Below are 14,092 nucleotides of genomic sequence, written 5' to 3'. Positions count from 1 at the left end.
GTCCTCCTCAGGGGCGGCGGTGTCTTCGGGTTTATCCGTTCCAACCGCAACGGGGTGCGCCTTGGGCGGCGTGGCTTGTTCAGCCCCGCCCTTGTCCGTACGGTTGTCAGCGGCTTCTTCCGCGCCCTCCTTTGCGGTTGAGAGGTTGGAATTAAATATCCCTCCCCCTTCCTTAGCTTCGGCCGCTTCCGCGGCCGAGTCGCCAAGGGTCAGGATGTGAGTGGGCGACGGAAGAGCCAGTCCGACCACGGTATGCTTCTGGATGTGAACCGAGCGGTGCCCAAAATTGCTGAGCATTACCGAGAACGGTCTTTCGGGGGCAACATCCATGACCCCCTGTGCCATGAGGGTCAAATTCCTGTGCGCGGTTTTTGGGGAGTTCTGTAAAAAACACAGCCCCCCCACCGGCGTGGCGACCCTCACCATGGCCTGCGTCATCGGGGGAATTGTCACCCCTCTGACGAGGCGGATCTTCCGTGACGGTGTGTTGGCGGGGAACGCCACCTGCTTCCGTTCGGGTTTATCCGACGGCGGTAGTTGTTGTGCGGTGCTCCTCGAGGCCATCTTGCGGTCGTGCCTCGAGGGGGTTGGTCCGACTAACGCCACGGGTGGCGCGTCGTGGAACACGACCTTCCGTTGCGGTGGGAGGATCGCCTTGACGTGGCGATCCAGGAAGGTCGTACCGAGGATACAGTCCACGGCGAGGCTCGTGACTACCAGGAACGGGACGCGCGCCACAAACTCACCGATTCGGACGAGCAGGGGGATTTCCCCTAGTGCCTTCATCGCGCGGTTTGACGCGTCGATGAGCGCTGGGCTCCGAACCGGTTTTATCGATGGTCGCCACGACTCGGCGACACACCGTAAATGGATGAGGTTCGGGCCGGCTCCTGAGTCAAGCACTGGCGTGATGGCGACCATCAACGCCTGCTTCTGACCAACCGTCGCGGAGATCTTGTAATTCTGCTTCTTGAAGAAGCAGATGGCCTGGACTTCCGTTCGGTTACCCGGCTGCGCTTCCACTGGCGCAGCCGGATCGGGGGTGCCTAAGCTTCTGAGGCTGGGCACGGGGAGAGACGTCGTCGCCTCTACGCGTCCTCCCCGGCTTCCCCCGTCAGCACCAAGTCCTCGCGGGTTTCATCCGCGGCTCGCGCCACGGGGTCCTCGGTGTGGTCGAGGTGCTGTGCCTCGACCACGTTGACGCCCGCGGGGGCCGTTTGACGCTGGTTTCGCCAAGCGGACGGCCCCTGGCGGTTGAACGGGGATCCCGGGCGGAGGCCTTGCCGGATGCGTAGCTTCTGGTAGTTGGCCTCTCGTGCCTCCAGAAGCTTGGCCCGCAGGACCGCATCGGCAACGACGGGGCACCCCTCTTGTCGGTGCGTGGTGTCCAGGCAGAACCGGCACGGTGGCGGTCCGGGAAATCTCCCGCCGGAGAACCGGACGCGTGGATCCTGCCCTTGCCTCCCGTACGATCCTGTGCGCACGTCGCCAGGGTTGGCGGGCGGAACCGGGGCGCCCGCCGTCGAGGCTGCCGGCGACGGATAGTAACTCGTCGGTGGCGAGCTCATCGAGGTCGGCGTGGCGGTTTGGTCCGTCACGGCCAGGATTGCTTCTTCAGCAAATCCCCCGGCCGTCGGGATGTCGGATGCCGACTCAACCGACAGCACGGGCCTCGTCCTTGCGGTGCGGTCAAATCTTCTAGCCGCTCCGGAAGGCTCTCGGTGCGCCATGGCGGACATCCCTTGTCGACGGGAAGCCCGATTGGTTTCCCCGATCGCTTGCGCGTATCGAGCCACGGATTGGTAATCCACATCCGGGTGCGTGGCGAGGTAATTACGGACCTGCGCGCACGTGGCGGGAAGTAACCCCTCGACGAATAGGGACTTCAACCGCCGGTCGGAGAATACCGTACCGCATCGGAGGGCCTTGTCCCAGAGGTGGTCACTGTAGACCTCCTCCGTCATGTTTGAACTCTGACGGAAGGAGGTCACGTCCCCAACCGCTTCGGAAATTACCTCGTCGGTAGCATAGGTGCGCAACAGAAAGTTGACCACCTGGGGGTATGTCCGGAGCAGCTCGCGCCGCTCCACGTCAACCGCCATGGTATTTCCATTGAGACGGGACTGGAGTAGGGCGTGAGCCTGACCGGTGAGGTAGAATTGGAAGCACCACACGGCGGCTCCTTCGGTGATCCCGTTGTGGTCGCACGCCATCTTGAGGCGTGCGAGGAATCCCAATACCGCAATCGGATCTTGACCGTTGAACGTGTGGGACCTCATCTGCACGTCCAGTTTTTTCCGGTAACGGTTAATGTGCCGCGCTACTGTGGAGTCTTAGCGCGAGCTACGCCGTTCCAGGCGGTAGGTCTTGTAGTTGACGGCCTTGGTAAACAGGTCATTGAGGGGCCTGATTACCGTGGGCCGTCGCTCGTCGCTCGTCGCTCGTCGGGGCAGCCCGGCGGCGTCTGCTCGAGCGACGAAACCCCTCATCCGACTCGGTGTGGTAGTCTTCCGAGTCGGAGGGGTCGTGCCGGTGCCGGTCTCGGCTTCTATCGCGGCGTGCCCTGTGGCCCCGCCTGCGAGAGTCTTCCGAACCGGATGGGTCATCATCGGAGGGGTATCCTCCCCCTCCGGCATCGCGGTATCGCCCGTGGCGTGCCTCGCGGTTATCGCGGTATCGCCAGCGGCGTTCCTCGCGGTCTTCATCCGTCCTGTGACGGGGGTCTTCTGCCTCGGAATACCGGGTGTATTCTGCTTCGGTCCTGTGCGTGCCGGGTGCACGTCTTCTGCTCAACCGGTACGGGTCCCGATTCTCTGTCTCGGGGAGCCCCAGGCGGTTGTCTGTCCCGCGGGGGCCGCCCGTACTGGCGAGTATGGGGAGGACATTTTCTGTGGTCCTCCCTGTAGCACCGTGAACGGTTGGGAGATAGATGGCTCTGCCCTCCGGGTGAGGGTCCATCCTATCAATCCCGGGTACGGCGCCGATCGGATCAGCGATATTAAAGCTTGAGCCCGGAACGGTTTCACGGCGCGGCGCCGGCGGCGGTACCGCGCCTCCCGTTTCGGTGAATGTCGTGGCCAGACGGATGGCCACGGCGGAGCTAATAGCTCCCTTTAGAGCCAATGCGGTCGGAGATTCGTCCCCCTCCGCGGCGAGCGCTGCCACCACCTCGTTGCGTACGACGGGGGCGCTCTTCTCGTCCAGCAGGGCGCGGAGCGCGGTGTCCGCATGCTCCGCCACCAGTCTTGGTGCCGTTCGGTCGAGGCAAACCTGGACGACCTGAGGTAGTTCCTCAGCGAGGAAATCCTCCATCCAGGTTTGTAGCCGCGGGAGTAACGCGTCGTACAGTACTTGTACGCGGTTCCCCCCACCAGCCGGTAGCCCGGCGGTGGTGTCCGAAACGGAAGGGGTCTTCTGGCCCCTGGTAGACGGCGGGCGTAGCAGGGCTTCCGGATTGTCGATCCGGGGGCGCTGTGCGCCTCTGCCACTGCGGGTACTTGCTCGCCCGGAGGCGGTATCTTCTCCGGCGGAATCCGCACGGTTCATCGTCGATGATCACTGGCGATCGACGCGGTGATTTTCGACCTCTTTCAATCCGATCGGTAGTTGCTCGCGCTGGCGATCCAGTGCGGGCTCAACCTCTGTAGTTATACCCTCCACAAGAGTACCAAAATGTGGTATAACTACCTTCGTCCCGACCACTCGGAACGAGGGGGGTTAGAGGTAAGGGAGCGCGCGACGCTGGGTAACCCACGCGAGCGCGAACCGTACGGAAGGACTCGAAAAGAGGGAAGGCTCACGTGGCCGGTGACGCGCAGCCGGTCGGTGGTGTCAGATCCGGACGGCCGGTCACGGGTTAGAAGCCTGAACTAAAGGAAAACCGGAACGGTGTTAGCACTTAGCCGTAAAGGGAAGGGAGGCGAGTCTGCCCCCGTTTACTGGAACGGGGCAGGTGCCCCCGGTCTCAACCCCTAAGTGGGACGCCAGGACACCTGTCCCGCTACAGTAGCTGTTACTTACTGTATACCAGTTACTGTGCTAAATTGGCTAATTTGTGCCATTAACTACTAATTACTAATTACTTACCGTTCGGATCCTACACGTGTAACCAGCGGGGTACTACTGTACTCCGCACGGCCGTGTGCTGTAAATATAACTCCTTACAGTTCTTCTCGCGCTTACAGCCCATCGTGCTGTATCCCGGGGCGGCAGCGGTGGCGCCGTTGCCTTCGCGCCGTTGTACTACACAGCGTAACTCCTCCTCCTTCGAACAGCGTCTGAAGCGGATGCGATCGCTATGGCGAGCACGAAAATTGCGGAAGACTTTTTTTCCAGGTCTGTTGTTTACGAAGGGTAGTTTTGCTCGGCGATCTGCGGGAAACGACGCGACGAGAATCTCGACTGCATCACCGATATCCTCATTGCTGAGAGGAAAGCCACGGGCAGAGTACCTGTTAACGAGGTTCACAATGACATTTTCTTCGTCAGCGGTGAGGTACGTTCGGCTGATCGGCTTCCTGTCCTTGTGCATTAGGCGGTACTGAAACGTGGATAACGGCATACGCGCAATTAACGAAGCACGACGTCTATCCACACCCTTCTCCACTGCAGCAAGAGCCTTTTGAAAGCATCTCTCGTGCTTCGACATTCGTTTGACACGACCCATTGTGAGTTGACACCCGGTTTCTAACACAGTCTGGAGAGTCTGGGAAGGTCACCAAGGCTTCAATTTGCACTTATATGGAGCAGAACACATCGAATTAAGTGTTTTCGAGTACGCAGATATCGAAAAAGCGCGGCAAAATGTTTGATTTGGATTCCCTTCCCAGTTATGGGCCTTTTTTTGTCTCCGTCACCTCTTTGACATGCAATAACAGCAATGCTTTTGTTTATTTGCTTTAAAATCTGATATTTTTCGAGTTGTTCAACTGGTGGGGGTCTTGTGCAAAAAGTGGGGGCACCCCCTTGTAGTGCTAAATGCACTAATGCACACCTGTTAACTAACTCCAATCACAACACAACAATTCACACACAATTCATCGATTACTTAATGCACGCTGTCGGCCTGTCAACTTGCATTTTCTCTTGCCGGCCGTTCCCTTGCAACAGTACCCTTGGATACTGTGCGGGTCGCTTGTACAGTACGGCCTCTACTAGGGGCTTCTAGAGCGACACGTGTGTAATGTTATACACGTGGCTGATTTCGTGTCAAGCCCGAAACAGTGCGATATATCCGGTAATGCGCTATTCAAAAGTGCGATATAGAGCTACCCCCCCCTGTACAGCAATCCCACCATTGCAATTTACTGTACGTACACACTGCTGGCTTCCTCCTATTTCATTGGTTCACGGTAAGTACTCCTAAAATATGAATCTAGTACAGTAACCACTTGTGGTTCAAAAAAATGAAGACGGGTGGGAAAAGTCGATACCCCTGCGCTCTGAGCGCAGCGCCCCTCCTCGCTCCTGGGCCTTCATTGCGGCCCCGTCGTTGTCTACCGCGCCTGGCCCGTGCAGAATAATCGCACCCGGAAATTTTGATCTCCCACGCGTATCCGCGAGCTAACCGCGACCGATCCTTACTCTTCGCCAAAGCTCGAGCTCTCCTCTCGGACCCGACCTCTGCCCCACCCGCTCTCATCCCCGCCGCTCGCACGCTAGTGCGCACCGTCTGCGCCCCGATTCGCGTAGAAACCGGCTCGCCCGCTCATCCCCCACCGCCATCACCCCACGATCCGTCGTGTAGTAAGGCGGCTTGGCCAGTCTGAAGCTCCGCCCGGGCCCACACTGCGTCCTTCCAAAGTACGTGCGCATTATCTCCTGTGTCGCGGCCTTACTTTCCCGAAGCCTAATCTAATTGGCATCTGCTCTCTTCTCTTCCTGGGAGCAAAGGAGAGCAGGCGCCTGTTACCGTAGATCAGGTTGGACCGACTTTGAGCTTCACGCCGTTGTTTGCTGGTCCCAGCACTGCAACCTACATCCTCCTCCACATCGCGGAGCAACGTGCTTGGCTCGTCGTCACCACAGCGCCGCCATCGACACAAACTCGGGCGGACCCACGTACATTGGGCGTCCCCCTTCAACTCCACTGCAACCGCTGCCCGACCGCTCGAGGCTCTTGCTACTGCTACTGCGACATCCGCGAACCGACGTGCGCCGCCCATTGCACAAAATGGCAATTATGTAACACTCCACCACCTCACCCTTGTGCACGTACAGAACAGCCATTCACATTCAAGAGCTTATACAAAGTATCTCAACCGTTAATATGATGCTCCAAGGTCAGCTTCCAAGTTCTCTTTGGCAAATGATCGAAAAACACTAGGGCCATTTGTCCAACAATCAATGCTGCATGTCAGAAGAACACGCACACACGTCGCGCTATCGAGTACTGCGCTAGGCGGAAATGAAACCCAAAGAGAATCGCACGATTCTCTCATTGTTGCAAGCCACAAGTATTCCAATCCACGCATTTCCAGTCGTTTGTAAAAAACCCTTCGTATCATTTGCTTATCTTCCTCCCCTTTCGATTGCACCCGCCAGCTCCTTGAGGGCGCTTCGAAAAGAATGAGTATCCCATATAGAGACCAACTGTACCGTGCTGAAACGTAGATTTTACGCTCGAGTCTCGCGGCGTTTGGAATCTTCTCCAGTTCTTGTGTCCAACCAGCTCGGTATCTCGCCCAGCAGCTGTCAGTAGGTGCGAGAACATGATGTCGACCACTACCTCTAGAACGGAAACGCAAAACATGGGCAGGGCACAACTGGACTCCCACCACGTTCAGGGAGCGAGTTGGAAAGCACTATGGAAACCTGGCTTCTGAGATGTAGTCGAGGAAAACGAGGAAACTATACGGGCGCTCACAGAATGTTGGTTCGGAAATGGGGCCTCTTTTACGCCCTAACGGTGGTGGTGGAATGCAAGCAAGTGGCGATCGAATACTTGGTTTTACAATCAAAAGCGAATGCACACAGATGCTGGGTTTGAGATGCGTATCTTTTAGAGCTGCGAGTAAAAACACTTGTGAAAGTAAAGTTTGATTACTTCTTGATTGCTGGGGCTGACAAACATGACTGGTTCGGGTGTAACAAGAGGGGATATCGGTGGCGATCGTTGGAAGAGGACGTAGTTGGTGGGGATGAGGTTCCTCTATCCATTGCCAAATAGAAGTGCAAAAGGCAGTCTTTTCCATATCCTTGGCAAGGCCAGAAAGGAAGAAGACCGACTGCTCGGATCGCAATCGGAGCGCGCGGTCTCCCACTCTTCCGCTCTCTGACACGATCGCCGGCATACAGGGTCTCGCACAATCTGGAGAGGGTTATCTCATTGTACTACGTGCACAATGAAAATGAAACATAGATACGAAGCGATCCGTTCAAGTTGTCAAGTTCTCGCATCTTGCCCCTCGCTCTCTGAGCTTGAGTCGTCAACCCTACTTGTCAAGTTCTTGCGCATTACATACTAGTGCGTGCGTGTAACCCAAGCGGGGGCGGAGGTGGAAGCGCAGGACACTACAAAGGCGAAAGACGGCACGACCGAACGAAGCTGCTTAACCGGTTCGGGGTAGTCGGGATGCCCGTGGATGGCACCAGCGACCAACCACAACAGGTCAAATGAGTGTTGAAAGCTAAAGCGGCGACGGGGCGAGAGCAAAAGGACTCCTCCGTTGCGCCACCTCGACAAGTCCTGATTCCGTTCTCCGTTCCGGGTGCAGCCTGATGTGGGCGCCCTCTAGTGTCTAGGTGACAAATGAACTCATATGAGGTCACTTTTCAACTTATTTTTTCTCGACTTGCGCTAACTCAACAAGATGGAAAAAGATACTCTCGCCACCGCAGTTGACTTCTGCGTTGCGGAAGGATGGAGTTTGGTGAGATCTGCACGTCTTTTCCAGCCATTTTTAAAATGCCCAAAAAGGGAGCCTTTTTGACCAACCTCAAAACGTTTATGTTGATATCTTCGAAACCAAAACGCCTGTTTAAAAAGTCAACTGATCATTGAAACTTCATTAGATTCTTAGTTCATTACATTCTCATTAGTCTCTCTGTGCATTGAAAACCGCCATCCCAACGTTTTGCAAGATGTTATTGCCGAGGGCGTATACGTTAAAGAAATGGTGTCCAAACTGACTTTTTAAAGTTTCGATTTAATTTATATTTTTTTGAAAAAAAGCTAGCCTCATATGAGGTCAAATTGACGGTCGTCTAGACACTAGCGCCGGCCGCTGCCTCCGAGTTCATTGTCCCGATAAAGGGGTTGAACTCGGCATAGGCGATCTATCCGTCGCTGCCGGACGGTAGGAACCACGTCTTTATCCCATCTTCTACAGGGGTCTTAACGCACGGAACTCGACTCGCCTTTACCCTCGGGTTTTCCCTTCTGCTCTCCCTGACGGCACCCGCAATCTCCGTTCAGGAGAGTGCTCTTGCTGACTTCTGAAATCGTTCAATCTCCGTCTTCTGTGACCTCATTTATCTCAGCATCGCGCAGCGCAGCAAGATTCTCTACAGCCTTGGAATGGTTGTCCTGTTCGATGGCCCTCTCGTACAATCTGCATGCACGATCTGTATCCCGCTCGACTCCTTCCGCTCCATCGCGTAACAGATTTCCGAGTTCCACCATTGCGTCTGTATCGTTGCTCTCTTCAATGGCCATCTCAAACAGCTCAGCCGCGCGCACCAAATTGCAATCCAAACCCTCCGCCCCGTCTCTCAGCAAGATGCCTAGGTTGTACATCGCGATGCCGTTCCTGCCTTTCGATATTGTAAGCTCATAAAGCTCCATTGCGCGTACCGCATCGGCTTCTACTCCTTCTGCCCCGTTATGCAGCATCAGTCCTAGATTGTTCATCGCCAAAACATGACCATGCTCATTGATTGCACGCTCGAACAACTCCTTGGCTCGTACCACATCCTTCTCGACCCCCTCCCCTCCGGTCTCCAAGAAACCACCTAGGTTGTTCATCGCAGAGCCGTCATCGCCTTTCGATATTGTAAGCTCATAAAGCTCCATTGCGCGTACCGCATCGGCTTCTACTCCTTCTGCCCCGTTATGCACCATCAGTCCTAGATTGTTCATCGCCTGGACAACACCACGCTCATTGATTGCGCGCTCGAACAACTCCTTGGCTCGTACCGCATCCTTCTCGACTCCCTCCCCTCCGGTCTCCAACAAACGACCTAGGTTGCACATTGCAGAGCCGTCATCGCCTTTCGATATTGCAAGCTCATAAAGCTCCATTGCGCATACCACATCGGCTTCTACTCCTTCTGCGCCCTTATGCAGCATCAGTCCTAGCTCGTTCATCGCCCAGACATGACCATGCTCATTGATTGCTCGCTCGAACAACTCCTTGGCTCGTACCGCATCCTTCTCGACCCCCTCCCCTCTGGTCTCCAACAAACAACCTAGGTTGTACATCGCAGAGCCGTCATTGCCTTTCGATATTGCAAGCTCATAAAGCTCCATTGCGCGTACCGCATCGGCTTCTACTCCTTCTGCGCCCTCCTCCACCATCAGTCCTAGATTGTTCATCGCCCCGACATGACCATGCTCATTGATTGCACGCTCGAACAACTCCTTGGCTCGTACCGCATCCTTCTCGACCCCCTCCCCTCCGGTCTCCAACAAACAACCTAGGTTGTTCATCGCAGAGCCGTCATCGCCTTTCGATATTGCAAGCTCATAAAGCTCCATTGCGCGTACCGCATCGGCTTCTACTCCTTCTGCGCCGTTACGCAGCATCAGTCCTAGATTGTTCATCGCCCCAACATGACCATGCTCATTGATTGCACGCTCGAACAACTCCTTGGCTCGTACCGCATCCTTCTCGACCCCCTCCCCTCCGGTCTCCAACAAACAACCTAGGTTGCGCATCACGGTGCCATCCCTGCCTTTCGATATTGCAAGCTCATACAGATCCATTGCGCGTACCGCATCGGCTTCTACTCCTTCTGCGCCCTTCTGCACCATCAGTCCTAGATTGTTCATCGCCCCGACATCATCATGCTCCTCAATCTTGCGTTTCAGAAGAGTCTTTTCTAAAATGTTAACAGTACACACGTCGTACTCGGTCACCTCACTGTCCATGAAGAACTGCTTCCGACGGATAGCCACTCCTTGCCCTCGTTCCGCTCCAAGTATTTCTTCAAAGTTACGACAAAGACAATCCAACTTATCCAATCTCAGTGATCTTGCTATCAACCTTCGCATCCATACGAGGCAGCTTCGTACATCCTCAGGTATACTCAGATCTACTGCGCATTTCAGAAATCCCAGAACCACATCCACGACATAGTTGTCAAAAGCCGATTTCTCCACAAGCTCCTGCAATAATGAAAACAACGCTTCAAACTCTCTTCCACCCCCCTTGACCCCGCCACTCCCCTTTCTGCTCACAGAAACACTGTGGAAAAAAGCTAGCACCAATTCTCCAGCTCGTCGCCTGTTCGTCAATATCATGTGTTCTGTGATCTCCTCACTCGAGTCGGTGAGGAGCTTCACGCATCTCTGCAACGCGTTCATATCACCATGCTCCAGTGCAGCAACCTTCAACAGAAAAATGTCTCTTTGGACCTGGCCCAACTCTTCCCCAATAACATCTTCGCCTTTTGCTGGCAGGTTCTTCGCAAACTCTTCATCTTCGTATACTCCAGCCCTGACTGAGCTCAAGCAACCTGGCGACTTATCAACCAGTGCTTCTCCTACTATCAAACATCCGTCTTGTAAGGCCTCGCGGTCATTGTCTTCGTACACCGTGAACCTTCTCTCCCCGACGGCTTGGGTGTACAATGTCGTAATGTTCTTCTTTCTAACAACGAGATCACCGTGTCGCATGCTCACTTCAAATTTCGCAAGAACTTTGTCCCCTTCTAGCTCAAATCTGCATTGCTGGCTTCGAAACGGTTCCCATCCCGACCACATCTCAACCTCTGTCCCCGTTTTGTGTGCTCTTGGCTTTACACTCACGATGCCTGACGTCATATTCCGGTGCCCGGCATGCAAGTCTGGCGAACACATACCATGATTCTTCTGCCATCGCCTCAATCCCTCCATACGTCCCAACGCCGCCTCCCGCCACCATCCCCACTCAAACCGCTCATCTCGCGATGTCGCCCCCCGGCACAACCGTACTCTCACTTTGCATCCTCGATAGCCCGCTCCACCTCTATTGCTCCAATCGTCATCGTCGCCCACTTGTACCTGAAGCCTCATTCTCTGAGGCCCACAAATCGGCAGTATCACAAACATTTCTTCGCTCCGTTTCTTCCTCTCTTCTTCCGCATTCCTACCTCTTTGCTCATTCCCGAATGATACTGACACACTATCTCGATTTTCCGAGATTGCCACCGCCCCTGCCTCGCTTGACCGGACATCCGTGGCACCGATTTCCTCGCTCGTTTCTTCTGTCTTCATCACAACCAGCGACGGAAAACTGACCATGCAAAGCGCCACCGCTACCATACTGCTCGGGCTCCCTTCCATTCCCGATACCCTTTCCCTCAAAACACATTGCAACTCCCACACTACACGACACTGCACCGCCCGATCCCTCAGTACTGCATTCCCTTCTCTCTGCTGCAGGGTACGTGACACATCATTCGATACACGCCCAACCTCCGTCCACCCCGATATCAACTCCCCCGCTTGAAACATCAAAGGCCTCCACGCCCCACTCTGCGAGTCCGTGTTCGCTTTCACCCACCTTCCCAGTCTCGTACGCACGCTCTCCAGCGAATATCCCATAAACGTCAATGTCTGCTCCAACTGCTCAAACTCTTGACCCACGACTCCAAACTGGAATGCTTGCATCGCTTCTTCAATTCGAACATGTCTCATGAAGAGGCTGCTCCCCCTCTTTTCCATCCCTCCCATCTCTACGCCTTCTCCGCTCACCACAGTCTCTTGGTCGTGCTCGACTTGACCCAGACAACGTCTGAGCCATTCTTCGTCCTTACTCACCAGGAATTGCATTTGCACTCCCGCCATAAGCGCTAACCAGCAGTCGACAAGCTCCCCGACCTTGGTCACCAGTCTATTCTCTTTGGATACTTCATGAAAGTATCGTTCTGGCATCGGAAACCCGCATATGCTAGCATTCCTTCTTTCCGCTGCATCCACTCCTGAAGTTCTGTTGCCCATGCCCAGCTGTGCTCGCATATTTTAAATCGCTAAATCGTCATGCTCCAGTTTCTCATACTCTTCAGATCTACGAGAATCTCCGCTCGCACTTCCGTTGCCAATCCGTTCTTCTCCTATGTACAGCAAAATCGCAAGCCACTCCACTCTCTCGATGTCCAACTCTTCCACTTGTTCTTCAAACTCCACCGGAATTCCATCAATGAGTCGATTTAGTTTTCTCTCATAGGCCTTTTACCCCTTTCCAGGCCGCAAGACCGCATTCCTCTGCACTGCATCGAACGGCATTCCACGTCCACTCGTCATCGCTCGTCGCAACAAGTCCTCTTTTGACAAAAGCGACTTGCCTTCATCCAGCGGCAAACAACTCCCCAGCCACAGTTGTATTCCGGCCGTCGCCAGCACGCGCCCAGCCAGGTGTTCCCGTCGTCTTTCGTACCGCTCCAAGTTATTTATCGCCCCATCCTCATCATCGACTTCCGGCGCAGCGGTGAACTCCGTTATCCACTTGTTCAACCCCTGCGCCGCAAACGCCACGCACCATCGCAGCCACACATCCTCTGGCTTGTGTGGAACCTGGACAAAGCAGGGTATAGACCCATTCCCAAGCCATTTCTGCACTATTCCATACACATACCGAAATGGTATCGAGAGCGCTTGTAACAGAAGCACGATGCGTTGACGAAACACGTTTCTTCTCTTTGGATCTATTCTGAACTCAATCTTGTCAAACACTATGTAGCACCGAGCATTCCCATGGAACACACGGTTCTCAATCAGTTCATCGCTCACCCATAGTTCATCTACAATTTCAGCCACATAGTGCACTTTTTCCTTGTCATCCGTATTTCCGGGCTCCTGCGTAGTACCGATATTCGTGGTTTCCTGCTCTCTTTCTTGGCCATTCTGGGTTTGCTTCTTCCCATCATGGCCAGTACGGGCGCCCGTGTTGAGCTCATATTCAATCCCAAGGGCCCGCAACGACGTAATGCTCTTGACAGCCCACTTGACAAATAGCTGCAACTGCCACAGTCCCCATAACGTCCGCACAACGTGCAGCAACGCAAACAGCATAGCGACCAGCGCAGTGAACATCTCCTTTTGATCGACATTGGATTGCACGACCATGTAAAACAGTATGTAGAATGCCGGGACTAGCGCGAGAACAAGGTTGACGTAGCCGGCGATACGAACGTCACGAACCCTGCGCCATTTGGCAGAGATAAAGTCAAAGGTGGTGAGAGCAGTCCACGGGAGGAAGGCGGCGGTGTAGGCCAACAGGACGATGATGGTGTTTTCAGCGAGATGGTCGAAGGCCATATCGGCAAAGAAAGCGAGGTGTGCGAGTAACTTAGAAAGAATCTAGGAGGCTTTGATGTGAAAGTCTGGGTGTGTTTACTTGCAGAGACGAGAGCTCACTGTAATGACTCGTCTTTGTCAATCGTGTACCGTGAAGTGAAGGGATACTTGCGCAAAAGAACACGGTCAAGGTGGGGTATATGGGATTTACGGGAGCGGCTGCTGGCTGTGCAGAGAGAAGGAAGGCTCTGGAGGAAATCGTCAGTGTAGGCAGGGAAGGGGACGTTCGTAGATGCACCGCAGCCCCAACAAGTAACGTGTGGTCCAAAGATGAAATAGTTCATAAGAAGTGATGCTGCGAGGACTTGTTGCAGTCCTGGTCGAAAACAAGCACTGCAGCAACTCTCTCGAGTCTAGTGTCTAGGTGACAAATGGCCTCATATGAGGCCAGTTTTTAGGCGGGCTTTTGCAATTCGAATAATTGTAGAAACTTATCGCTACTGTAGTGAAAAGCTTACGACTAGAGTACTAAACGTTGGCAAACCAGAAAACATTCAATTCCGTATCTCAGTCTTCCCTAATCAACACTTTCGTCTTCCTCTTCCCAAAATTTCTTCAAAATGGTGAGCGTCAATGATCCTCGAATTATTGCAG

General features: G+C 54.5%; 3 protein-coding genes across 3 annotated transcripts; all 3 read right to left on the bottom strand.

The window, feature by feature from the left end:
* Window positions 1-6,803: 6,803 nt before the first annotated feature.
* CHC_T00004343001 (hypothetical protein) lies at window positions 6,804-7,193 on the bottom strand. Its single transcript, XM_005715722.1, has one exon. The coding sequence runs from the start codon at window positions 7,191-7,193 to the stop codon at window positions 6,804-6,806; it is 390 nt and encodes a 129-aa protein (XP_005715779.1).
* A 1,253-nt stretch (window positions 7,194-8,446) lies between these two features.
* Window positions 8,447-10,924, bottom strand: CHC_T00009232001 (Sel1-repeat containing protein). The gene has a single exon (XM_005715721.1). The coding sequence runs from the start codon at window positions 10,922-10,924 to the stop codon at window positions 8,447-8,449; it is 2,478 nt and encodes an 825-aa protein (XP_005715778.1).
* Window positions 10,925-12,373: 1,449 nt separating this feature from the next.
* Window positions 12,374-13,459, bottom strand: CHC_T00004342001 (hypothetical protein). The gene has a single exon (XM_005715720.1). It carries the CDS (start codon window positions 13,457-13,459, stop codon window positions 12,374-12,376), a length of 1,086 nt encoding a protein of 361 aa, XP_005715777.1.
* Window positions 13,460-14,092: the final 633 nt, after the last annotated feature.

Source organism: Chondrus crispus, genomic scaffold (assembly GCF_000350225.1).
Source record: "Chondrus crispus Stackhouse genomic scaffold, scaffold_228, whole genome shotgun sequence".
NCBI lineage: Eukaryota > Rhodophyta > Florideophyceae > Gigartinales > Gigartinaceae > Chondrus > Chondrus crispus.
This window is presented reverse-complemented; position numbering and strand designations above follow the sequence as displayed.

Bases quoted from the DNA above. Each gene is read 5' to 3' on its own strand.
- CHC_T00004342001 (XM_005715720.1), bottom strand. From the start codon at position 13,459: ATGGCCTTCGACCATCTCGCTGAAAACACCATCATCGTCCTGTTGGCC.
- CHC_T00009232001 (XM_005715721.1), bottom strand. From the start codon at position 10,924: ATGTGGTCGGGATGGGAACCGTTTCGAAGCCAGCAATGCAGATTTGAG.
- CHC_T00004343001 (XM_005715722.1), bottom strand. From the start codon at position 7,193: ATGGAAAAGACTGCCTTTTGCACTTCTATTTGGCAATGGATAGAGGAA.